General features: G+C 46.7%; 1 protein-coding gene across 2 annotated transcripts; it reads right to left on the bottom strand.

Moving 5' to 3' along the window:
- Positions 1 to 271: 271 nt before the first annotated feature.
- On the bottom strand, positions 272 to 23,453 carry olfm1b (olfactomedin 1b). Of its 2 annotated transcripts, none has more exons than XM_060050483.1 (6): positions 22,924 to 23,453; positions 13,589 to 13,738; positions 11,955 to 12,110; positions 10,061 to 10,280; positions 5,125 to 5,231; positions 272 to 3,776 (listed from the first exon to the last, which is right to left on the bottom strand). In XM_060050483.1, the coding sequence occupies exons 1-6, from the start codon at positions 22,987 to 22,989 to the stop codon at positions 3,102 to 3,104; spliced, it is 1,374 nt and encodes a 457-aa protein (XP_059906466.1). In that variant the 5' UTR covers positions 22,990 to 23,453; the 3' UTR covers positions 272 to 3,101. The 2 variants fall into 2 exon arrangements, with proteins under 2 accessions (XP_059906466.1, XP_059906465.1); XM_060050482.1 differs by lacking the exon at positions 22,924 to 23,453 and adding an exon at positions 15,095 to 15,627.
- Positions 23,454 to 26,321: the final 2,868 nt, after the last annotated feature.

The following is a 26,321-nucleotide window of genomic DNA, read 5'->3' as shown; positions in this document are numbered from 1 at the left end:
ATACAAAGTGTAAAAGATGGCCCAATATACTTTAATTATATCGTACAGTAATTGTAAATGAATGTGTCGAGAATATGATGGGGGAATAATTATGATATATTATATTGCGTGGAAAGTCCTCTTTTCTCCCAAATGGTATCATCACAGTGTCGAGTTTATGATATCGTGAAAGGGAAGGCGTAGAGCCAATGGGGACATCGAAAGGCATAAAGGATGGTTGTTAATGTTGAAACACGACATGAAGCGATAAAAGAATCGGGTCTCAACCGTGTTCTGTGAGGTTGCAGTTAAGCTTTTTTTTCGTTTTGTTTAGTTTTATTGACACAAATCATTGAACTTATCTCATCTTAGATACAACACACATGTCCAGCAAAGCACAAAAAGTATTGAGAAGCTGTCTTCTTCCCAGGGATATACACATAAACATCATCCTTCACTAGCAGTGGGCGGGCCCTGAAGGGGAGGGCCTGCAGGGCGTGACAACCCCGTGACAACCCCATCACACCCCATCTCACCCCATCACACCCCATCACACCCCATCACACCCCATCACACCCCATCACACCCCATCACACCCCATCACACCCCATCACACCCCATCACACCCCATCACACCCCATCACCACCCCGGCCAGCTCCTCCATCGTCGGGCAGCTGGCCGGGAGTCAGACTGGTCAGGGGCCAGGGGCCAGGAGCTATAGGACAAAGGGCCAGGGGCCAGGGACTAAGGGCCAGGGGCTAGGGGCCAGGAGCTAGTGGCAAAGGGCCAGGGACCAGGGACTAAGGGCCAGGGGCTAGGGTTAGGGGCTAGGGGCCAGGGGGCAGGTGCTAGGGGCCAGGGGCCAGGGGTCAGGGGCTAGGGGCCAGGGGTCAGGTGCCAGGTGCTAGGGGCTAGGGGCTAGGAGCTAGGGGCCAGGGGCTAGGAGCTAGGGGGCAGGGGCTAGGGGCCATGGACAGGGTTTAGGGGCCAGGGACCAGGGTCTAGGGGCCATGGAAAGGGTCTAGGGGCCAGGGGCTAGGGACCAGGGGCTAGGGGCCATGGACAGGGTCTAGGGGCTAGGGACCAGGGTCTAGGGGCTAGGGGCCATGGACAGGGTCTAGGGGCTAGGGACCAGGGTCTAGGGGCCAGGGGCTCGGGGCCAGGGGCTAGGGGCCATGGACCAGGGTCTAGGGGGCAGGGGCCAGGGGCTAGGGACCAGTGTCTAGAGGCCAGAGGCTAGGGGCCATGGACAGGGGCTAGGGGCCAGGGGCTAGGGGGCAGGGGCTAGGGGCCAGGGGCTAGGGGGCAGGGGCAAGGGGCTAGGGACCAGGGTCTAGGGGCCAGGGGCTAGGGGGCAGGGGCTAGGGGGCAGGGGCCAGGGGTTAGGGGCCATGGACAGGGTCTAGGGGCCAGGGGCTAGGGGGCAGGGGCCAGGGGCTAGGGGGCAGGGGCCAGGGTCTAGGGGCCAGGGGCTAGGGGGCAGGGGCCAGGGGCTAGGGGCCAGGGGCTAGGGACCAGGGGCCAGGGTCTAGGGGTCTGGGGCAAGGGTCATGGACAGGATATGGAGGATACATTACGTGATACATTCGCCTTTTTCTCTAGTTTCACTTGACTCTCTTTATCTTTTTTTTTCTTGAGGATCAATTTGAGTCTGATAGAATTTGATCCCCCCCTGGACCAAACTCAGGCCAGGTGCAATAAATGCAGAGAAGCAAAACTAGTGGCAACGATTACAACGATTCAAAGTCACACTTATCAAAAAGGAATCTTCTCAAACAGAAAATCAGGACGGGGAAAAGAAAAACGAAGAAAACCTAAAGCCAAAAATCAGAAATATAAACCAGTGAAAAGCAACATTCCGCAAGCTACGCTCCCTTCCTCCCCCGCTGTAGCTCTGGCAATTCTCGTTTTATCTTTTTTTTACTTATTCACACGAGTTGTTTCGTACAACAAAAGACATTCAGGAGGGCAGACCGCAGTGAATGATTAAAAAAACACTCATGCAAAGAAAGCCTTGGTTTCACACGTCTTCACGAAACACGAACAATAATCTCAAACAGGAGTGCTGCAAACAGTCATTGCCTTCCGGATCTCCTAGCTCATGTTTTCATGGGTGTTTTTTATCTTTTATTTTCTTCTACAGACTTTGATTTTTTTTTGCTACTGCACTGATTGAAAAAAGGATATGTATAATACAACTGTAGTTAGCGGCTCTGCCTTCCTCTGGGTAGCAAAACTCTCTCACTTCCTCTCCCTCCCTCACTCTTTTCCTCTCTCTCTCTCCCTCCCTCTCTCTCTCCATCCCTCTCTCTCTCTCACACACTCTCCTTCTCTCTCTCTCTCTCTCTCTCTCTCTCTCTCTCCCTCCCTCCCTCCCTCCCTCCCTCTCTCTCTCTCTCTCTCTCTCTCTCTCTCTCTCTCTCTCTCTCTCTCTCTCTCTCTCTCTCTCTCTCTCTCTCTCTCTCTCTCTCTCTCTCTCTCTCTCTCTCTCTCTCTCTCTTACTCCCTCTCCCTCTCTCTCACTCTCTCCTTCTCTCTCTCTCAGCCACCTGACCCTGGTGGGTGGGCTTCAGCCCTGATACAGTCGTCTCTTTGAAGGAGCCTCCCCCAGGAGGAGGGGTCGAGGCCGCAGACAGCAGGAGATCCAGAGCAGGAGGAAAGCAGGTCATGGGAATCGGGTTTTCCAATATAAAAAAAGGCATGATGTTCTTTTTCTTTTGGCATCTTTTTCTCCCTTCTTCTCTCTCCTCCTCCCAATGTTCATCCTACTGTCGAACTGTGTTTGTTTTACAATCTTTTTTTTTTCTACATAGCAAACATTTTTTTGTCGTAACTTAATGCATAATGTACATTCTACCACTTTGCATTCACTAAGCCACGGTCCGTCCGAGTCCTAAAGCACCGCGTCCTCTGCGGGCACAGAGTCTCTCTCTGTTGTCTTTGTTGTAGATATATATTCCATGATATATTCCGTGTATACATACATATAATATATATATATATATATATCTTCATATATATATGTGTGAGCAATGTCTACACGGACAGTATAAGCGTCTGAACACCGCTGACGATGGCTCCGCCCCCGTCCCCCCTCCTCCGCCGGCCCCGCCCCGCCCGGTTACAGTTCCTCCGAGCGGATGACGTGGAACAGCGTGACGTTGTACAGCACCTGGTGGCCGTTGTTCCAGGCGTACAGCGCGCGGTCCCGCGGGTTGTAGTCCAGCATGGAGATGTGCGAGTACTTGTTCTCGAAGGCGATGTCGATGTACTCGTAGGTGGACGAGTTGGTGGAGTAGGCGTAGTACACCTTGGTGCCGCCGGAGTAGCCGTTGGTGACGTAGAGCGTGCCGCATATCATGAAGGACTCGCCCGCGCTGCGCTTGGGGTGGTTGGTGGTCCAGCTCTTGACGATCTGCAGCGAGCTGGGATGCAGCTTGCTGATCACGATGTTGCCGGCGTTCTGGTTGGTGGCGTACACGGCCCACAGGCCGCCCTCGTCCGCCATGAGGTCGATGTCCGAGTGGCCGCCCCAGGCGTAGTGGTACGCGTTGCTGAAGCCGGCGTAGTCCAGCTGCCGGGACTTGCTGATGGCCGAGGTGCGGAAGTCGAACTTGATGATGACGTGGCTCTGGAACTTGTTGAAGTAGATGGAGCCGTTGTACACCACCTGGCCGGTGCCCGACCACGGGTGGGGCAGGCGGTGGGACGTGAAGTTGTCCGTCGTCATGAAGTCGTGCATGGACTTGTACTCGCGCACAAAGCGGTTGTTGTGGTAGCCATCCATGTACCACACCTGGAGTGGGCGGGGTCGGCGAGGAGGAGGAGGGGAAAGAGAATCAGCATGTTTACCACGCACACAGTGAATGAAATACCCCAGTGACTTAAAAACTTCCATCGCCATCATTTCTCCAAAAAAGGGCCAACCGCATTGATATTTGGGGCATGAATGCCGATTTAGCAGAACCATGCAGCAAGAAATCAACTCACACACAAATCAACAAGCGGCCTAATTAAGGCAGAACCACCGGGTCCTGGAGGAGAGGAGCGGGCCGGGGTCCGACAGCTTGTGAATACTAACACACGCCATGACAGCTCTGGGGTATTACCACTCATCAGCCCAGACAAAGAGACCCATCATGTCCCCCAGCCTGGACACTTAGCTCCCTGCTCTGCAGCCCCCAGCCAGGGCCCGGTCGGGAGGGATGGCCCATTCCGGAGATGAATGCCGGGGGGCCTCTGCTATTTGGTCCTCCTAACTAGGACTGAAAGAGCTACCATCGGCCACACATCACTTGTACCCACCAGCACTCGCACACACACACGCCTATAGTCCTTGTTTGCTGATTGCCTTAGAAATGATTTGGATAAAGGGAGCGGGTCTCCGGAGGGTTCCAGAGGCCGAGCAGAGCGCGCTGATGATTAAAGGACAAGTCTGCTCTGGTCACTTAGACTCCCAACGCTGCCTCCCTCTCCGTTTCCTCTTCCCTAAACTCTATTTGATTCTTCATCTACTCTGCTCGGTTACATCCTTGACTCCTGCCACTCATGCTCATCCCTCCTTTAATCTTTCCTTCCTTCCTTCCTTCCTTCCTTCCTTCCTTCCTTCCTTCCTTCCTTCCTTCCTTCCTTCCTTCCTTCCTTCCTTCCTTCCTTCCTTCCTTCCTTCCTTCCTTCCTTCCTTCCCTCCTTCCCTCCTTTCTTTCTTTATCCTTACCTCCATCTTCTCGATACCCCATAACCTCCAGTACTCCTAATGGTCTTGGAAGCATCTCATGCTCCGCACAGCAATCATTTGAATGAAGACCCACAGTGCAAGGCTGTGTGAGCACCACTGCCCACTCGCCCACCTCTTCCCCATGCAAACACATCCAGGCTCTACGGGAAGGTAATTATTCATGCATATTTTGGTCTAATGTATTTGTCTACTCTACGTAGTCAAACACAAATCAGATCAATTAGCGTAATAAGCCAAATTAGTATTTGTATCCTGTCTTGTTTTTTCGAACAAAACAAACCTTCACATAATACATAATACATACAGTCATTAGCAGAAGGAAGATGTAAAAGTGGGGTTGGCTGGCAAACGTGACATGAAGGTAAACAAGTGCTCGGAGGGTAGAGAAGAGACAGAGAATACGTACCCTGGTGTCTCCCTCGGGGGCCAGGGGGTCGGTCATCCAGGAGCCGAACCTGGAGCCTGACGTCTTGATGGTGATGGGCTCACTGATCCCAGTCAGTTTACCACACGCTGCAGAGACAACAGGCATGGGTGGGGGGCACAGGAACTACTGAGTCACCAGGCATGCGTGGGGGGTCCGGATGAACTACAGGCATGTGGGGGGGGGGGGTCATATAACTACAGAGTCACCAGGCTATTGGTGGGGGGGTCCGGATGAACTACAAGCATGGGTGGGGGGCACATGAACTACAGAGTCAACAGGCATGGGTGGGGGGTCCATATGAAGTACAGGCATGTGTGGGGGGTCTGTATAAACTACTGTCCCCTTGTTGCCATGTTAAGGCCAGCATATTTAATGCTACCACATATTTACCAGGTTATTATATACCATGTGTGAAAGAGTGACAGAGAGAGAGAGAGAGAGAGAGAGAGAGAGAGAGAGAGAGAGAGAGAGAGAGAGAGAGAGAGAGAGAGAGAGAGAGAGAGAGAGAGAGAGAGAGAGAGACAGAGCAAGAGCAAGAGTGAGAGTGATACAGAGAGAGTGAAAGCCAGAGAGAGTGAGAGACAGAGCGAGAGAGAGACGGAGAGAAAACGGAGATGAATCAAGATGTTATGTGCTTCCTTTGGGTTTGAAGTTAACCTCAACTTTCTTTGAGTTGACCCCATCTTTCAGGTTTGTATGGTTGACATTTCTGAGCAGAAACCAGTGCATATATGTCTTGGGTTTTATTATCGCCAACACGTTGCTAAAACACGCAAAAGTGCATCATGAGCGGTTTTTTGGTGTTTAACCTACGCCGGCAAATGTGGGACATCGCCTACTGCCCCATATGTCGCCTATGTAAGTCCCACTACACACACAGACACACACACACACACACACACACACACACACACACACACACACACACACACACACACACTCTCACACACACACACACACACACACACACACACACACACACACACACACACACACACACACACACACACACACACAGACTCCCCTGTGTGTGTGTGCTGCTTTATTCATAGGTGGCAGCTGGAAGGAGACCAACACGTTGTCACGCGACCAGAGTTTACTATTCCCTACGCTCCTTTACGCAACCGGGATTACGTCAGTCGGCCCGGGATAAGCCGACCCCCATTGATGTATTTGTTGATTTTATTTATTTATGTAAAATCACCCCCTCCCACATGCTAACCAACACACAGACATGCACACACACACACACACACACACACACACACACACACACACACACACACACACACACACACACACACACACACACACACACACACACACACACACACACACTCATCAAGGCTCTATCTTTAGATGAAGTGTGTGGATAGTCAGGGGGGAGACTCTGGGGTGAGAGACAGCTTTGCCTCACTTCTCTTGATGATGCTGATCTCTGCATACCAGGGGGAGATGCATATGGGATGGAGGGGGGGGGGGGGGGGTGGATGTCCTAATAATCCCCTTTTGGCCTGAATAATGGACGGCAAAAAAAAAAAACTAAACCAAAGAGCAAGGGAGGAAAAGAGAGGAAAATCAGATGAAAAAAACAACAGCAGGGGGGAGGGTGGAGAGGGGAGGGGGGAGGGCTGCTGGAAAACAACACACCATTAGCTCTGTTCTCCAGTGTCCTGGGGGATAAGAGCGAAAACTGATGGTCTGTGGACGATGGAGATGAACTGGCTTAATGGGGGGGGGGAGAGGAAGGAAGACGGAAAAAAGCCTGACAGCTATTGATCTCGTCAACATAGGGTGGGTTTGCGGTGGTGCTGATGGGGGGGGGGGGGCACAAAGTTTACAAATATGTGCCATGATGAAGAAGGCGCTGACTGGGTTTGCACTGTAACAAAAGAAACGAGAAATGAAAAATAAAAATGAAAGAATCGCACGCTGCTCGGGGCGGCGCGGCCGCCACCGCCATGACGAGGGCGGAGCCCAAACTGCGAGGCGGTGTGTGTGCTCCACCCTCCATCCAGCTCCTTCATTTGATCATTGTCCAGAAAACTGATACCGCACTAGCCCCGCCTCCACCCTGCTTTGATGACGGATGTTGCAGCGAGGCCGTTAGTCTCTCCTATAGGGTGGAGGACAGCCCCACGTATCCATCACCCTGCCTGCGTCTCTGTACCCCCCTCGCTCACTCCATCACCTCACCTCAGTGCCCTCACAACCACGGCGGTCATCCACCCCCCGCGTCCCCGCTCCGTCTATTATCCCACAATGGCCGGCATAAATTTCCCCCTGTCCTACCTCCCTGCCGGGTCTGATCTACACCTTCCCACGGTAGTCCTCCGCCGCACTCCTCCTGAATAATGGAGCTGCATGCTAATGGGAGAAGTGACCTTTGCGGGCCAGAGACTCCCAAAAACACCGGGAGTTGGCTGCAAATTGTGTTTGTGCACACGGACACTCACAGAGACACACATTCTGCTTTGTGTGTTCTTGTGTGTGTGTGTGTGTGTGTGTGTGTATGTGTTTGTCTGTGTGTGTGTGTGTGTGTCTGTGTGTGTGTGTGTGTGTGTGTGTGTGTGTGTGTGTGTGTGTGTGTGTGTGTGTGTGTGTGTGTGTGTGTGTGTGTGTGTGTGTGTGTGTGTGTGTGTGTGTCTGTGTGTGTGTGTATGTGAGGCCAGTTATCGTGTGAAGATGAAAGGAGGTGCTTTCTCTCTGTTTTCTCGCTCCTGATGGGAGCAGTCTCTTCTTTTGCTCTCCTCATCTTATGATAGCAGAATGCTTCTGCAGCTCTCCTCCTCTCCTCCTGCTCCCCATTCCAGCTATCTCCTTTCTCCTCTCTCTCCTACTCTCTCCCCCTCCTCTCCTTACTCCTGATCTCTCCTTCCTCTCCTGCTCTCTGTCCTCACTCATCTCCTCCTGTTCTCCACTCATGCTCTCTCCTCTCTCCACCTGCTCTATCTCCTCTCTCTCCTCTATCCACCCCTACTCTCTCTCCTCTCTCTTCCTCCTCAGAAGAGAGGAGGAGAACCGGGACAAATTGATCTGTAAACTTCTGGTCCAGCAACTAATGCGTTGACAGGCAGAGCGTGTGGAGTGGGGCAAGAGGGGTAAAGGTGGGGCAGGAAGGGTGGTGCTGGGGCAGTCTGGGGGGTGGAGATGGTGGTGGGGCTGCGGGACCCGTAAAGGGTTTCGGGTTACGCTCGTTTCTAGCTCTTTTCAGAGGATTGCTTGGAGTGGAGTGCAGCACTTAAACGCAAGGTTGCTCCGCTATTGATCTGCTGGCCGGTGATTGTTCACAGCCTCGTCGCTGGGATGAAAGCCTCCGCGCAATGAGCTGAATGCAAAGTAAATGTGACGTAACATAGGGCTAATGTTGGGTATGAAGAGTGAAAACAACCAGGGAACAAGTGGGGGAGGTTTGTAAATAGTGTGCATAGAGAAATGGAAATGATACAACGACGATTTGGATCGTGTTGTCACATCACAATGACTCTCTTCCCAATATCAGTCGATGTATAGGTAGGAATGTGTTTTTGATCATTATTTCGCATGAATTATTTGTAATGAAGAGTGTTTCTCAAACGAGACCTGGAAAATTAAGTTTTCTTTAGCCCATGTTACGGTACATTGATATTGATTTAGGATTTTATAGTTCTAACTCTCATAGGTCACTATGGCCACTATGGAGTACCACCAAGAAATATTCCATGATGCATTCTGAATCCCTACTGAAAATGGGGTATTATTTACTGCTCTTCATCATAGGGCATTTAATGTTTAATGGATTATACATACTGGTTTGCTCTGCTCAATGTGATTGATAGAACTTTCATTTTGTTCTATTATTAGCAATTCAATTACTCAATTCATTAATTCGTCGTGAACATTTGCTCGGGGATGTAATGAGTACAAGTGTGTGCATGTGCGTGTGTGCATGCTTGTGTGTGTGTATGTTCATGAGCGTGCATTGCATGACATTATGCTGTCCCTATTCATAACAATATGATATGAACAGATAATGATATGGCTCTAAGTTTCATATAATGTTATATTCATATAATATTCATACAACCCAGGATTATAAATACTTATGGGAGGTTGTGACAGCTCATGGGGAATGGTGTGTATCGATAAACAAGGCAGGCAAGGATAGATCGCTAAAAGACAGAGCTGGTGGTGGGTTTGGAAGAACATTTCCAAAATAACAAGCCATTACCAGCCTGATCTGCCGTGGTGTATTCCCCCTGGAGCTCAACGTGAAACACCCTTGATGTGGATCAGTGTGTGCGTCTATGCCGGGGGGATGGGGATGCAGGTTTTTAACACCATCCACTATAATCAGCAGCCCGCTATCATACACATTCCCATCACAATGAGGGCAGGTTTGTAGGGGCAGTGTTTAGTGTTTTAAGCGTTGTTGACTCCCAGTTGAAAGACTCTATCCCTAATGGCATGTATATCTAAAAAAATAACTAGTATTATAGTCAATATAAGAGTTTCAACGATTGTTTAAGAATTACCAAAATTGACTCTAATCCTGTGCAAAAGCATTTCATTTATTTGTTTTCTAAGCTATCGATGGGTCTTTCTTGAGCCACCACAAAGATATCCTAGTAGAAGGATATCTTGATGTGAATATGCCTGACGGGCCCTCCTCTTCTTCTCAGCCATGGAATAGACATGTGTACGTGTGAGTATTTTGGGGGGGAGGTGTGTGCATGTGTGTATGTGTTTGTGTGTGTGTGTGTGTGTGTGTGTGTGTGTGTGTGTGTGTGTGTCTGTGTCTGTGTCTGTGTGTGTGTGTGTGTGTGTGTGTGTGTGTGTGTGTGTGTGTGTGTGTGTGTGTGTGTGTGTGTGTGTGTGTGTGTGTGTGTGCGTGTGTCTGTGAAATGGACAGCTTGATTTTTTTTTCTTTGCCTACCTAATTTTTGCATGCATGCTCGGAGTCTGTCCTCAAGATTAGACACTCTGTTGTGGAGCTCCTCGTAGTCGTAGGCCCCCATCTCCTCCTGAAGTTCGCTTAGCACTGACGTCAGATTCTGGACCTCCGCCTTAAACTGCAATACCAATTTGGCATCGGCTTTGTACTCCTCCAACACTGGTATCAAGGGTCTAAGTTCCTCCATTTTCGATTTTATGGCCTGGAAGGATTAGAATATGCGACGGATCAGTGTCACGTTCCAAAGAGAGAAGGTTTTATAAAAGAAAGTAAAACACCTGTCTGGCCCTGACTACACTGCGCTAGCCTGCCGCTGTCCTAGCATGAAGACCCCTGCTACTCGTGTTATTGTGTGTGTGCATGCGTGTATTTTCAGAGCGTATAAATACACATGTAGTGCGTTTTGTTGTCGGTGTAAGTGCATCTGAGCAACCACGCAATCCCCCAGGCGACAACCCTTCCCCTGGTTGGATTGGCCAAGGAGACAGGCTCCGCCCCAACCCCCAGGTGTTGACCAGCCAGTTAAAAGCAAGCCCTCAGCACACCAACAACAATTGGGAAAGCTCTTTATTGGTCATCATAGTTTAAAATGCAACATCGTATTAAGGATCACATGCTTTGTACATGTCACACACAACAAAGTGTTTTCGAATTTTTACGTCTAGATTTTTTTGTATGTATAGATTTGTTTAGTAACCAAAGATGCATAGACAAAAGCCAAAGTTAAATAAAATAAAATAAAATGAAAAAAAAACAGCAGTTACTGATACTTACTTTATTAATAATAATGATAATAATATTAATAATAATGATAGTAATAATAACAATAATAATAATAATAATGGGTTTACGTTGGAAAAAAGCTTTGAGATGTCGAAGTTGGACAGCAGTTACATGCAGGAAGAGATCAGTGGTGGGTTGTCTTGGCGGGGGAGAGGGGGGGAGGAAGGGGTAAGGTGTCTTAGTCTTAATGGTGCTAATAGGTAAATTAACTGTTTGAGGCCCAAACTTTCTCAGTACTGTGGCCCAGTTCAGGGGTCAGACCTGTCTCCTCTTCCCTGTTGTTCTCCCTTTACATGTCTTAAAGTTAGCCCTGTAAGCAAGAAAACGACAGACTGTTGACAGGGGCTATCATCTTGCTAACCTATCTAGCAGACACATGCGCGCACACACACACACACACACACGTAGAGACATTTAGTGCACACATTAAGTTATGGGGTTGAACTGCGGATATGCGGGTGTGCTGGTGAAATGGGTCTTCATGCATGAACATGTGAAATTAGTTCTTAATATATTCAGAGAGGATGGAGGAAAAATGTTGATGTCGCAGGATTTTCTTTTTGCAGATAGAGAAGGGATGTATTGGTATTAATGTGATGACTGATCTACCATGAAAGATCTATCGTAGCAAATCTGTTACCTGACTTTGGAATGAAATGCAAACCAAATAGTCAATTGCTGTTTTATATGCTATGCATTTAATCGATCAAAAAGACAGAACAGCTACATTACTGCAGCATAGACAGTTTGTACCATGATTGTATACCAGGCCACTTTACTAATTTTTTTGTGTTCTTATGCTGTCAGATGACTGCTTTAGTTTATATGCGCGTAACATTAAAGGCTTGATCATTGCCAGGGGTCTGTAACACCATTGTTATTTACTTTAAACTTGAGATGAAATGAGCGGAGAATATCAATTACATTTTTAGTTTGCATTCTCAATGGTCATATCGTCGCAACTCCGGGACTATATGATGATGACATGACTATGCAACATGACTCTATGATACCTTATGATGTCACCATCGTGAATGGGTGATGTGATGAGGCGACAGAAGCCGAGGACAGAACATGGAGGCTCATCATTTACCTTGTATTGCTTGGCGATGTTCAGCTTGTGGTTCTCCTCCACCTGTCGGAACTTGGTCTCAAGACCCCGCAGCTGGACCTCCATCTTCTCCACGTATTGCAGGTCCCGCTGGGTCCGCTGATCCAGGACCTGGATGGACTGGGTCATGTTCTGGACCTATAGAGGGGCACAGTACAAGTACAGACATGGTCATGGATGATCACGTTTTCTGCAGTAGCCGTTCTTGCACCTTGTTAAGTTTGTTTGTAGGCTGCTTGAAGCATCCAACGCTCATCATCTAAACCACAAACTACAAACGTTAAAGAAACAAATCCTAAAACACATGTAGATACTGAAGAAATACTCTTTTGCTTGACTTTAAAAAACCTGACTACTGCTAATGGAGTGACCCTGACATATACTGACCAGTCTGTTTTTATACCTAAGAGATCAGGGGAGATCATTTGTGTACACGTGAACAGACATTGACTGCACTACACTACACCACCAAACGAATCACGACACTAAACAACACTGCACTAAAAAAAACAGTCTGGTACAGTGTGGCAGTGAAGAAAGGGAAATCTGCTAGTTGCTCTACTTGATATTATTTCCAAATAATCCAATTGATTCTCTTTTTAAACCACGCCTTGTCCTTGCCTTAAAGCTAGCTTTGTGTACACTACTACGATGCTTCCAAGCTTAATCACATTACTGAATCCCCATCTTGGATAGTGCTGGATCAGGGAATCAACCTTCGAAGGGAAAGGTATCACAGCGTTTACGCTCACATTCTGATACGTTTAAAGGAAAAAAGGGTTGAGTCTGCATGATGGGAATCAGATTCCTATCCAGAGGACAGCCACCCAGACAGAGCTGACGAGGAACACGGTGCGAGGAGGCCTACATCAGCACATACTTTAGCATCGGATGAGCTGTTGCAGTCAAACCCACACCTGGACTAAAAACACCTGTGGTGTTTCAATGCAGAGCACGGCACCTGTAGAGGGGAGGAGCTTCCTCCTCTGAATACCTGCGGTGATGCTACACTGTTCTGTTCTGCTGAAGAGCTTCAGAGTCCATACTGCCTACTGGTGGGGTTGCAGCCTAGCAGCCTCTTGTGATTCCAACCCCAGGCTATCCTGGGAGCCCATTACAACACATGCACTATTTTTAGCTCCGGGCAGAGTTGTTTTAAGCACTGAAAACAAGAGGTTGGCGTGCGACTCTCTGTCGGTCTCTCTGTCTCTCTCTGTGGGTGTATCTGTGTGTGTGTTTTGTATGCATGCATGCATGTTTGTGTGTCTGTGTGTGTGTGTGTGTGTGTGTGTGTGTGTGTGTGTGTGTGTGTGTGTGTGTGTGTGTGTGTGTGTGTGTGTGTGTGTGTGTGTTTCTGTTGGTATGTGCCCTGGTAGAAATGCATTTTTGAGCAAGTGATCAGAGTTCTGTGTGCATGTATGTGTGTGTGTGTGTGTGTGTGTGTGTGTGTGTGTGTGTGTGTGTGTGCGTGTGCGCGTGTGTGTGTGTGCGTGTGTGTGTGTGTGTGTGTATAAACAGTACACACAGGCATGAACCTTGACGCCAGCGTTCCCAAGGGCAAGGTCATACTAATAAGAATTAATAACAGTAATAGCGAAAACAACAGGCGGTCAGACCTTCTCCAGCAGCTGGCGGAGCTGCTTGGTGCGGGCGTCTCGTGAGCACATGGACTGCTGCGGCGCCACCACGGTGCACACGCACCGGCCCTCGCTGTCCTGGGCCGAGCTGTACACCTGCCATGAGTCCTCCGGGTTCGCTGGCAGTACCTGAGGGTGGAGGGTGGAGGGTAGAGGTGGAAGTGTAAGACAATATGGTTGAGGGAGTGAGGGAACAGAGGCAAATAGGTTAGACGAGAAAAAAAAAAACAGCAAAAAAGGACTGAAAGAATCTAGAGGTCGGGATCTGCAAGTCACCGTGATGCAAGCTGTTTGGTTTTAAGCCATCAGGTTTTTGGTGGATTATAGTTGTTATCGTGTGAGTGAGCAAAGCACAATACATGGAGATTATTGGTCGGCTGAAATGAGTAGGACACGCCTCTCTGCCTCCTGGCTCGTTGCACCATCAGCCAATGGTTTAAGAGGCTAATCAAACTTTCCCATGCTTTTTGAATCACACAACACATTTCCTTCAACTTGGAACCCTGTAGAGGGTTAATACTTTGAAATAATTGCTTCCTGCCAAAAACCTGCAGCAGTGAATCTAAAACAGCAGCAGTTCACAGAATCGGTCAATCATGCAGTGCTTTTCATCTCATTGTGTGGACGTGTCTTTAACACTCAGGAAATCACTACTCCCAGCACCTGTCTGTACACCCCATACATTATGCAAAAGCTGACCGTTGAATACAGCAGCATGATAATGCAGGTCCACAACTGTCCAAGGCCAGTGTGGTTGAAGGAGCATGGATAAAATTACTCCACTACATCCATCATACTTCAACAGCTTCCATAGAAAGAGACACCAGAATAATTATTAAACAACGTTTAATAATAATAATCATATAGCCTACGGTCCAAAAAAAAAAAATCAAAATCTTGGTGGAGAAATTGACTAATTAGCTCAATCCCCTGCTGATCCGTCACAGTAGACCAGCTCTACTTTCAGCCCAGGAAGCACTCAGCGCCCAGCGCGTAAAGACAAAAGAGGCGTGCAGCGGTCAACTGTTACTTTGCTAAAGAATCTAACATATTTCAATGGATTTGTGTTCGTCGTCGTGAAGCATTTTATCAATGGAGGATTTCAGGTAAGCGTCGCGTGCCCGTTTCCACTACAAATCCCCCCCCCCCCCCCCCCCCCCCTCGGGACCAGGAGAACTGGTCTGTGCGCGAGCAGCGAAGGAGAGGGCATCAATCAAAGCCCGGGAAAACACTTACTATTTAAATGAGGAATTAAAGGGGTAAAATACAACACCACCCGAGTGTACGAGATATGCAAATAGACACAAATTGATAAAAAAAAATATGAAAAAATATATATCTTTACATTTCTCCAAATATTTAAAGAAGAACGGAGAACGAATGACCATATCTCATTTAACTAGCGTCGGGGCAAATGGCCGAGGAGTCAGAGGGAAAGCAGCCGGCCCAGAAGAGGGGCTGGCGGGTCGGACCAGTCGCACTTACTCCCGTACTCCGGTCCGGGTAGCCTCCCTGCGCCGCGGTCAGCTTGGTGGTGTTCAGCCCCACCAGCGACGGCAGCGTCTGCGACATCCAGTTGGTGATCATCGCCATGGTGCTCAGCACGACGCCTATCTTCAGCAGAGGTACCGACATCTTCACACTCTTGCTTCTCCTTTGTAGTTACCGAGAACACTTCATTCTACACATTCCGGCGAAAAACGTGAGAGGTCGTTGGTGGTCATGGATGAAAAGCCTTGAAAAGCTGTTTTTTTAACCCGGGAATCCGGTTCGGTGAACCTTTTCTTCGACATCTCTGATGGGGCTGGTAGGTGTAGGTCCAAACGATGAAGCCGGTGGAGGTGCAGAGGGTCTGAGAAGGACTGCGAGGCACGCGAGGCTCTTGAACGTTATCTCCTCTGTGCTGTCACGCGCACACTGCCGCCGCTCCGTCTCCGGTGCTCCGTTACTATCTGTTCCCGCCCGCGGTCCGCCTCCTGCCTCTGCACGCGCGCAATGATTAAGTGACGCCGACTACACACGCGGGCTGCCAATGGATGAGGGCAGCCAAAGTGGGAGGAACTACGGATCTATATATCCAGACGCAGTGATGTCAGCCGGGTCTGTTCCTCTGCCGCACTCCCGGGCCGGATCCTGGTCAACATCTGGGATCGGGCAGTGATTCATTGGTCACCAATGTCCATAGATATCAGTGTGAATGACAATGGGCAGTGCGACGGTTCCACTGGTAATTCGACCGGCGGCACTGTGTATTGCAAAGTGCAATCCCCATAGATAACCTTGTCTCACACTAGGCTCTAATAATGCAGACACTTGACTTTATGGCTGAAAAAAATAATCACTTTATCTTCGATGTCCGATTTAGTGCATGCACAAAAACAGCTATTGCCATCCATAGCCTACTCATTGATATAGAGTCACTATGAACAACTATCGCTTGTCAGTCATGCTACATGACATGCATTAAAAAACTAATTTAAAGGGTCTTCGTTTCTTGTCTAAGTGTATGGGCTGGCGCTATGCGTCGAGGCAGTCTGAGAAGAGCCTCATAACTGTGGCTCTGGCGCCACCGTGTAGCCTCTGTCGGTATTGCTGCAAGTGTGAACTTCCAGACGCAATTAAGGAAATATCTTTTTGCATTTACTGTTATACAACCGCAGTAAAGAGTTTTTGATTGGCATGTTTACATTAAGAAATACTTAGACATAGGTGTATTACCTTTACCAAGATAATTCAGGACATAGAATGTGTTAATTAAAATCAAAATCACAGAGGACAGGCCAATCTAAAGACACTTTCACACGTGTGTCAAACACACACACACACACACACACACACACACACACACACACACACACACACACACACACACACACACACACACACACACACACACACACACACACACACACACACACACAAACACATGCTGCCACAGTTTAGCCGAGGTGTATGAGAATTGTAGTTTAAACCAACATAATACATCTTAAGACCTAATGGGTTGCCAACATTTTCATATTACAGTTTTTTTCAATTGCTTGAACACTATAGACACATGCTTAGACCAAAGCAACACAACTTGAAGTTTTTGTTTCTATACCTTAAACACATGTAACCATTCCTTAAACAAAAGCGCTGCTTTGCACTTTAGTTGCAATTGTGCAACACACTTGCTCCTTTCTGCAACACACTTGCTCCTGCACACTACACAGTATTTCATACATAAGACACTTAATTCAAAAATGACGTCTCATTGTACCATTGGTAAAACACATCTATTCAAAATCCTAAACACATTGGTTAATTGAGAATACTTACTTACACACCTGAAAACACTTTCTTCCAAAACTGAACACCAACAGTTTCATCCATAATAAGGACATTCCAACTCGAAAACAGGTATGTCTTCAACTCTCTACTTTCTACTCTACTCAGACTGTATCAGATAGAGAAGTATTCAATAACATAGAGCGAGTGAGCATTTCCAATATCAGACGCATCATGGTAAAGCACCAAATGACCATGAAGCAATTGTACAGGGTCCCATTTGAGAGAAACAGTGTCAGGGTCAAAGGACTTCGACGTGAACATGTACAGGTAAGTGTTACAGTCCTTTACATTTACAATACAGTATTGGTGTCATCCAGTTACAGCTGAATATGTGCCATTGTATCAGTACCACATATACATTGTTGGTTTCCATCGGGCTGCTCTGGTCTGCAACTGGTTCACCAACCATCATCAATTTGAAGTCCTATACTTGCCCCCTTACACACCATTTCTAAACCCCATAGAAGAATTATTTTCGGCTTGGAGATGGTGCGTATATGACCGCCAACCTCATGCTCGCATGCCTCTTCTGCAGGCAATGGAACAGGCCTGCAGAGACATCAACATAGGGTCAATCCATGGATGGATTCGGCACACAAGGCAATATTTTCCCCGATGCTTTGCGGCGGAGAAAATATTACTTGTGATGTTGATGAGATCCTATGGCCAGACCCCAACAGACGGCAGGGTCCATAAGCCCACCCATGCACAATTGACATGTTTTTCTGTGTTCACAGTACAATAGGGTTTATTTATTTATTTATTTTTGCTCAAACTGTATTTACTGCACTGTAATGTACAGTAGAGCAATATACAGTATTTAGTATTTCTTTTGGTTGTGGTGAAAACGTGCCCTCTGTGGTGCTGAATAAAAACAGTGAACATGAAAGACTGCAGTGTTTTATATAAAGTAGACCAATGTGTTGCTGCTGATCTGAAAGTGTATTCATATGATGCAAGTGTGTTTCATTTTGACATCAGAGTGCCATTTTTACAAAGAATTGTTAGGTTTCGATAGCCGAGTTTCAATTTGACATAGATGTGAATGGTTTATTTCCCAGTGTTGTTGTCTTATTTGCTTGTGTGTTGAGTTTTGACACAATGAGCCAAATTTTGCAAAACGTGTTCAAGCAATTGAAAAAAACTGTAAGCTTAAAAGTTAAAAGCAACACATAGTAACAAACTAGGGGACAAGATGAGGAGGTCAGCAAAAATATGCTTCATGAAAAACGTCTCACTGTTGTCTAATTAGTTTATTATTTTGGGAGTCATCCATCTTCTCATCTTTAGCGTCCAACTTCTTAAATAAAAATGTTCCATGCAGCACTAAAAATATCCCATGATACCAGCAAACCGCAAGGCTCACCATCAAAAAATGAAGTAAAAAGGAACCATGATGCATTGCTGGGACCTATTTAAACGGGATGTTTATTCAGTATATCACTAAGTGCCCTATATAGACGTCCTCTAAATTGAGGACGATGAATCTAGGGAATAATAAACCATTTTGAGAAAAACAACCTGTGTGTGGGTGTGTGTGTGGGTGTGTGCGCATGCGTAATGCTATGTGCATGTCTAGGCCTGTGTGTGTGTGTGTGTGTGTGTGTGTGTGTGTGTGTGTGTGTGTGTGTGTGTGTGTGTGTGTGTGTGTGTGTGTGTGTGTGTGTGTGTGTGTGTGTGTGTGTGCACTTGAGTGCGTGAGTGTGAGTTTGTTGCCTATACTCCAGTGCTGAGGTCAGTGCAGCTCCAAAGTATTAGGGTAGTTTATCTTCATGTTTTGGGATGGGGATCAGCTGGGGTAAGGTGTGCAGGTGGCCAGGTTTCCTAGGCTTCCTATCCATTGTTCCCCACGGGCTTGGAGCGTGGAGGTGTCTGATACGTGCGGTCTAGGTCTGTAGCCACACAGAGCCAGCCATTCCATGCGGTAAAGCTGGGACAAAGCTTTTTCGGTCAGATTGTCTGTGTCAAGAACCAGGAGTAAGTCTTGATTGACATGCGAGCACGACCAATCACAGACGGGAACAGTGTTTGGTCAGTACTTGTAAGTAAGATAGATTCAAAGGTGTTATTTCCAGTGATTGCTGAACGGTCTATAGCGGTTTTTTTAAAAGATCAACCTCTGGACTACACACACGTAAATCTCAGAATAAACCTGATTTACCTGGTCGCAGCCGGGCTACATGTACACAATTAGAATTGCTGACCGCCAATGATCATGGCTCATCAAGAAGCTGAGCGGCCTGAAGCCCAATGCTGCAGATGTTCAGGACGATTCGCATGGTGACCCATCGTTGACAAGGTGGGTCTGATACGGTCGGGTCTAGGAATCTATAGAGTGGTCTTGGTGGGTCTGATACACTGGGGTCTGGGTCTCTACAGAATGAGTCGGGTCTGGTGGGGTCTGGGTCTCTACAGTTTGGGCCCGATACAGTGGGGTCTGGGTCTCCAGAGAGTGTGCTCGGTGGTCCTGAGACAGTGGGGTCTGGGTCTCCAGAGAGTGTGCTAGGTGGTCCTGAGACAGTGGGGTCTGGGTCTCCAGAGAGTGTGCTCGGTGGTCCTGAGACAGTGGGGTCTGGGTCTCCAGAGAGTGTGCTAGGTGGTCCCGATACAGTGGGGTCTGGGTCTCCAGAGAGTGTGCTCGGTGGTCCTGAGACAGTGGGGTCTGGGTCTCCAGAGAGTGTGCTCGGTGGTCCTGAGACAGTAGGGTCTGGGTCTCCAGAGAGTGTGCTAGGTGGTCCCGATACAGTGGGGTCTGGGTCTCCAGAGAGTGTGCTAGGTGGTCCTGAGACAGTGGGGTCTGGGTCTCCAGAGAGTGTGCTCGGTGGTCCTGAGACAGTGGGGTCTGGGTCTCCAGAGAGTGTGCTCGGTGGTCCTGAGACAGTGGGGTCTGGGTCTCCAGAGAGTGTGCTCCATGGGCCTGATACGGTGGGGTCTGGTTCTCTACAGGGTGGACTGGATACGCGGGGGTCTTGGTCTCCAGAGAGTGTACTAGGTTGGCCTGATACGGTGGGGTCTGGTTCTCTAAAGGGTGGACTGGATACGGTGGGGTCTGGGACTCTACAGCGTGGGTCTGAAACGTATCCTGCACCTTGATGACATTAACATACAGCTGAATTCACTGTCCAGCCCCTATCCTGAATTTAGATGACCTTAGCATGCATCTGAATTCACTGTCTAACCCTTATCATGTACCTTGATGATATTGGTATGAATCTGAATTCACTAATTCACATCTTTGCATGTGTGTGTGTGTGCTATCAACTCTACATCATTTATATTTAATGGCGTGCCATTCAGTGGATGCTTGTATGCCGAGTGACCTACAGTGATGAGCAGGCTGGGGTCAGGCCTCTCGCTCATGAAGGCTAAAAAAAAATAAAAATAATAATAACTCTGTTATTTATAAACTAAATAACAGAGTTCCGTCCACGCTAACTAGCGTGCAACTGTTGGACACAAAATAGTGTAGCTCGGCTGGGTGGCGTGAGCAGGCGGGGCTTAGGGAGTGTTGATTTGGATATTCTTGTAAAGGAAGTGGTACTGGCCAGGTACTGGCTGGCCAGCCTTTTTAATTGGTTCCATATCCATATGGACCTGTACATCACAATGCATCATGGGATTTCTTGTTAGTGATATTCTACACCTTAGCATAGGTATACACAAAACTTTGTTTTTTTCCAGACTAGCATGAGAAATCATTTAAAAGACAACAATGTCAACCCATAATAACACATAATAACAAATAAATATGCGATTAATTAATAAACAATGACCAAAATACCATGACATACGATAACATTCCTGTGCTATATAGTTCCTTCACATGATTGTGTTGTGACGTCATGATTTCCCAGCCTTGTATCAGTTTTCGGTGGCGATTTTATTGATAACCTTATGGAAATCATTATTGTTCATTAGTGGCTAACGATACGTCTAGTTTAAATCGTACACATTGAACCTTTAAATTATGTGTAGCCTCTCTTGTTACTAAAGAAAGAAAATGTGCTCATTGGTGATTCTGCAGCTCGTCCGGCAGCACCAACCAACTCAGCAAAAACACAATGAGCCCAATTGTTTGTCTGTTTGAAGACGCGCTGTGTATGGAGTGATGTGCCTCTTGCTGTTTGCCAAGAGAGCAAACAAAGTTTAAACCGGGATAAACCATTTCACTGGCGTGAGGCTACTTCTGAGTTATCTGACGACGTGTTTGTATAGTGTTTGTTTACCACCTTTACCACTCGTGTTTACCTAACAGGCCAGGCTTAACAAATACACTCTTCAGTCGAACATTTATAAAGATTTTTCGCAAATGCTGTTTATATGCATCCAATGGCACTAAACCTAGGCTATACTTCAACACATATCTGACATTTGATGGCCATTTAACGATCTAAAGTCTTAATCTTTTAAAAATGATTCCTGAGGATAATTTGAGAGTGATTATATATAGCTTATGAATGTGTTATGATCCTCAATAGGTCTCAATGAATTCTGTGTTCTGATATAAACTTTCATAAATAACTTGGCTATAATATGGATTTCCTTCCACCCCTTGCGTGACGTGTTGCTATAGAGACAGAAATAGACAGCTGTCTAGTTCTTTGGGGGGGCGGGGGGATTAGGAAATATGAGGCAATAGGTAGAAAGAAGGAGGTTTGACATGGATTCTTGAAGAGGAGCCGCCCCAGCAAACCCTTCTTACACATCCCCATGAACCAGTGACTCCTTTTGCTAATGTCAAATGGGAATTGAAGCATGTTGAATAATTTAATCAACCAACCCTTTCAATCTTTCTGGTAGCAGTGTTTTATGTGAACTCCCGACGCCCCGAAAAAAGGTTTGTTCAATTTGAGAATTTATGATTTCTCTCTGCTCTACATCAAACCATTCCAGTCTGTCCTGGGCGGTTTGGCAGCCGTAGTTCATGTCAGAACACAAACATGAGCTTGGACTGTACTGCAAGACTCAGTGCGGTATATCTGTTATCTGATTCAATTATGTTTACTTAATTTTGGGGCATGTATACATGTATAAAACAACTTGATTCCCAAAGTGTATGCATTAAAATACTTCAATGAAAATTAGTTTCTCTTAATTAAGTTGCAACATCCTATGTGGATGCGGCATTAATTAGGACCGTTAGGTTGTCACGACAGGCATGTGGTCTACGAGTTCATACCAACTGCATTACTATTCCAGTAAGTGAATTAATATCCATACAGAGCTCTCCTCTCAATACACTGTACACATTAGGAGACACTGGCCCAGATGTTATAAAAGTGCAAGAAGTAAATGCATTACAAATCCATTAGTGTAGAGTAGCCCTATCATATGCTGTCAGACTGGAATTATTTAAAGGCAATAACCTAGGCAAATAGTTGTCTTAAGTCGATTATAAAGCAGTCACTGAAATAATAGACAATTTTCTGTTTTGTTATCAACTACCAACTACTGCATGGAAAATCAACAGGAAATATGTTTGAATAACCATAAATCAATGATATTGTTCATGCAAACGAGTAGCAATTTAACCTGCAGTGGATGCTGAAATCTCTTTGACTAAACCTTGCAGTCGCGTTTTTTTATACCAAATTCATCATCAACAGAAATCAGCATCATTTAGTCAAATAAACTGCATGGCTCTCCGTTGCAGAAAACGCTCATGAGGAACGTGCGGTGATGCACACATGTCATGATAATGCAATAGAGCCATTCAACATATAATGCATTTCTAAAACATTGTCTCGCTGTCTGAGTGTGCCTCGGTTATACACAGAGGATGAACACAGAGCTGTCGAATCTAACCCGCTCCCATCAAGTACCCGACAATGCATTCACATCATGTAATCCCCACCCGGGTATAATCTATTTAGAACGGCTGTATCAGGGCTAATCTCCATGTCGTCGTATCTGGAGCCAATCATAACGAAGGTGAAGCTTTAATACAGACACGGTTTTGAAAAAAAATGGTGTTAAAAACCTACTTGGGTGAGTTCTGTGCCCATAAAGATGAGAAGACCCAGAGTCAGGAGCTTGTTCGCAGGCTGCATCTCTGTCCTCCGGTGAGTGGATCAGCGTCTCACATGCAGATCCCCCGCACACCACTTTCTCTCGCTCACGGGTTATCTGGACGTTATTGTCACAGTGGTAGGCTACTCGGTTTTGATAGTTGTTGTTATGTTGGATCCCCTCAAAAACCCAACAGTACAGATCGCAATATCTTTTTAGAAAAATCGTCTCTGTGCATATTTATTTTGATCTAGGTGTAGAGGTCTCCGCTCGGTGCTCTTCTCCTCCGAGCGCCCACTCTGCTCGTCGTCGAGGTGGATTGTTGTGGACGTTGACAAATCACGAACACGCTGGCCCAGCACAACGATGTTATCATTCACTCGGATAGTACCCAAACTTTAGCTCCCAGCCGCACGGTGCTCTGCTCCGGGTGGAGGAGGAAGGGAGTGGGGGACAGCGACGCTGCTGATGCTGCTGCGCTGCTGCTGCTGCTGGTGCTGATGCTGGTGTTGGAAACGGAAATTGCATCTCCCGCAGATGGACATTTAAATGTTAAATGTTTATTTTTTATTCACTAAAATCTGTTGTGAAAACACATTTATTTATTTATTTATTTATTTATGTATTATTAATTTATTTATTTACCAGGGACAATGGGCAGTCGCTGACGGTCCCATAGTGCTACGTTTCATCATGGACCTATAAAGAAAAGGACAGCGGATTGGGTTTCATCAGCTTGTCCAGTTATTACAGAGCCTTTTCACAGAGGCGTCATCGTTGGACAAACACAGGTGTCGCTCACAACACTAATTATGGGTCGGCTGCTTTTATGTACAAGTGGAGAATGTGGTGAGTGACAACTGGTTTGTCCTGCAATGGCACCTCTGGGATGAGGTCTATGGGTGAGGAGGTTCCTATCCAATCCAAATATACATTTCTGTATATAAAAATGTGCAGGTTTAGGAAAACTCCCAACTATAACATGTCAGTTTATGAGTTTCTCCCCTAATGGATAGCCAACTTACCCTGAGCACTTTAAGATGTCATTGATTGATCTAGGAGGCCTATTTAGATATTTTTAATGTGCTTTCCCATATCGTGATACTTCCGATGTGTGTTTTTATCAGAAAAGCTGTCGTCTGCCAACCCAAAACTTACAGAATAAGACATATTCATATTTTGAATTCAGTGTCGTTCAATGCCACTTTACACGACACATAATGATGTGATCTTATGGCCAGAAAATGTGACCCTATTTCATTGAGAAACTGTACTTGCACTCTCTTACAGAAATGTGAAATTCAGCGATTTATATCAGCCTTTGAGTTTACCAAGGAGCATTAGAGTCTAAATCCTTGCATCTCAATCCATTTTGATTAATCAGTTAAATCTGTTGACCTACAGAATTAAACTGCTGGATGTGCACTATTATTATTATTATTATTATTATTATTATTATTATCATTATCTTTTTCCATATACCACACAAGATGGAGCAGAGTCTGTTCAGCAGACCCCTTTGGTCCACATTATAGTCTGTTCCAATATGATGCATTATTAACAGTCAAGGTCCCTCGCAAACAGCAAAGCATGGCAGGTCTTTTAATACCGTCTCCTAAAGTGTGTTCTATTATTAAGCAGTGCACCCACTATGCAGAGGAAGCAAGACACCTTTTTAGGTGGGGAGTGTGTTTGTCGTGCGTGCGTCTGCATGCGTTCCTCTCTCCATTCATCCATCAACCATCCAACCCATGCGTTTCTGGTATATGTTCTAACACAACAACTTCCCATGTGTGTGTTTGCGTGTGCGTGTGCAGAAGTGTGTGTTGTGAACCATTGGCCGTAGAGCAGCCCAACAGGTCAGCTCTATGGGTGCCATTTCTCCTGACTAAGCGCTTCAATTTGACTAATGAATGCCGTTATCCCATAAAGGCACACATCCTAAAATGACATACATTATGCATCCACCGTATAACCGCTGGGCCACGCATGCATACCATTCAATGTAATGTGTCGTAAACACCGATGCATGTATGAGACACCCACACACACGCAAATCACCTCATTAATGTTGGCTCTCTATTGATACCCAACAATGTGCATGGATCGATGTGCTGTGATGTACAGCTGAGCAGTAATGCAACTGCGTTACACACACACGTTTCAATCTTCCCGCTTGTTAGACTCCACTGAGCAATCCTTTGTGTAACGACAGCAGAGTCATCCCAACACCATACCCTTAAATCTACATCCACTCAATGGCTTCCGTCTAGTGGTCATATTGTGCAGCTCTGCAGGTCCACTCGCTTCTATATCTGTCACATGGTGTCACGCAACACGCACACACACAGGGAGCTGGCCCACTTCCATATTTCACTGGCTCTAATAGTCTGGCTGCCCCACTAACAGTCATTGCTGCAGGGCTTTATGTCAGAGACCACGACTCTTCCAGCAGTAGTGGCTGATGCATTACTGGTGTGTTTGTGTGTGTGTGTGTGTGTGTGTGTGTGTGTGTGTGTGTGTGTGTGTGTGTGTGTGTGTGTGTGTGTGTGTGTGTGTGTGTGTGTGTGTGTGTGTGTGTGTTTATGCATAATATGTGTGTGATGAGTGTGTTTGCATGTGTGATTGTGTGTGTGAGATGAGAGGGAGAGTGCATGTGTGTGTGAGTGTGTGTGTGTGTGTGTGTGTGTGTGTGTGTGTGTGTGTGTGTGTGTGTGTGTGTGTGTGTGTGTGTGTGTGTGTGTGTGTGTGTTTGCGTGTGATTGTATGTATGTCTGTTTGTGTGTGTGTGTGTGTGTATGTGTGTGAGAGAGCTTGTGTATTTATATGTGTGTGGGAGTGTGTGTGCATGCACGTGTGTGTGTGTGTGTGTGTGTGTGTGTGTGTGTGTGTGTGTGTGTGTGTGTGTGTGTGTGTGTGTGTGTGTGTGTGTGTGTGTGTGTGTGTGTGTGTGTGTGTGTGTGTGTGTGTGTGCCATTCTTTGCTACCCCCTTCTATATTCATATATACCATTGTATCAACATCCGGCTTAATGTAAAATTGAGGACCATGGGTTATGTAGGTCAGGCCACAATGATGGGAAGCAGGGAACTAGAGAAGTGAGGGACAAGAGCAGGACGAAGGAGAGGTCACCAATACAGAGGAGAGACTGAGCAACCATAAAGAGAGACTGTCCAGGCAAGGATTGCGTGGGATAAGAGTAGTAATGCAGTAGAATGTGGAAGAAGTAGAAAAGAGAAAAAGAGAGGCATAAAGTGCATTGTCCCCTCAAACTGAATTTCAGAGCTATCTCTGTGGTATATCTGTAGATTCTCATCTATTGGTCTTCCACTCCACACACAGGCACACACGCACACACACAAATACATATACA

Source organism: Gadus macrocephalus, chromosome 4 (genome assembly GCF_031168955.1).
Source record: "Gadus macrocephalus chromosome 4, ASM3116895v1".
Taxonomy (NCBI): domain Eukaryota; kingdom Metazoa; phylum Chordata; class Actinopteri; order Gadiformes; family Gadidae; genus Gadus; species Gadus macrocephalus.
Note: the sequence above shows the minus strand (reverse complement) of the source record. Positions and strands in the feature narration are given on the sequence as shown.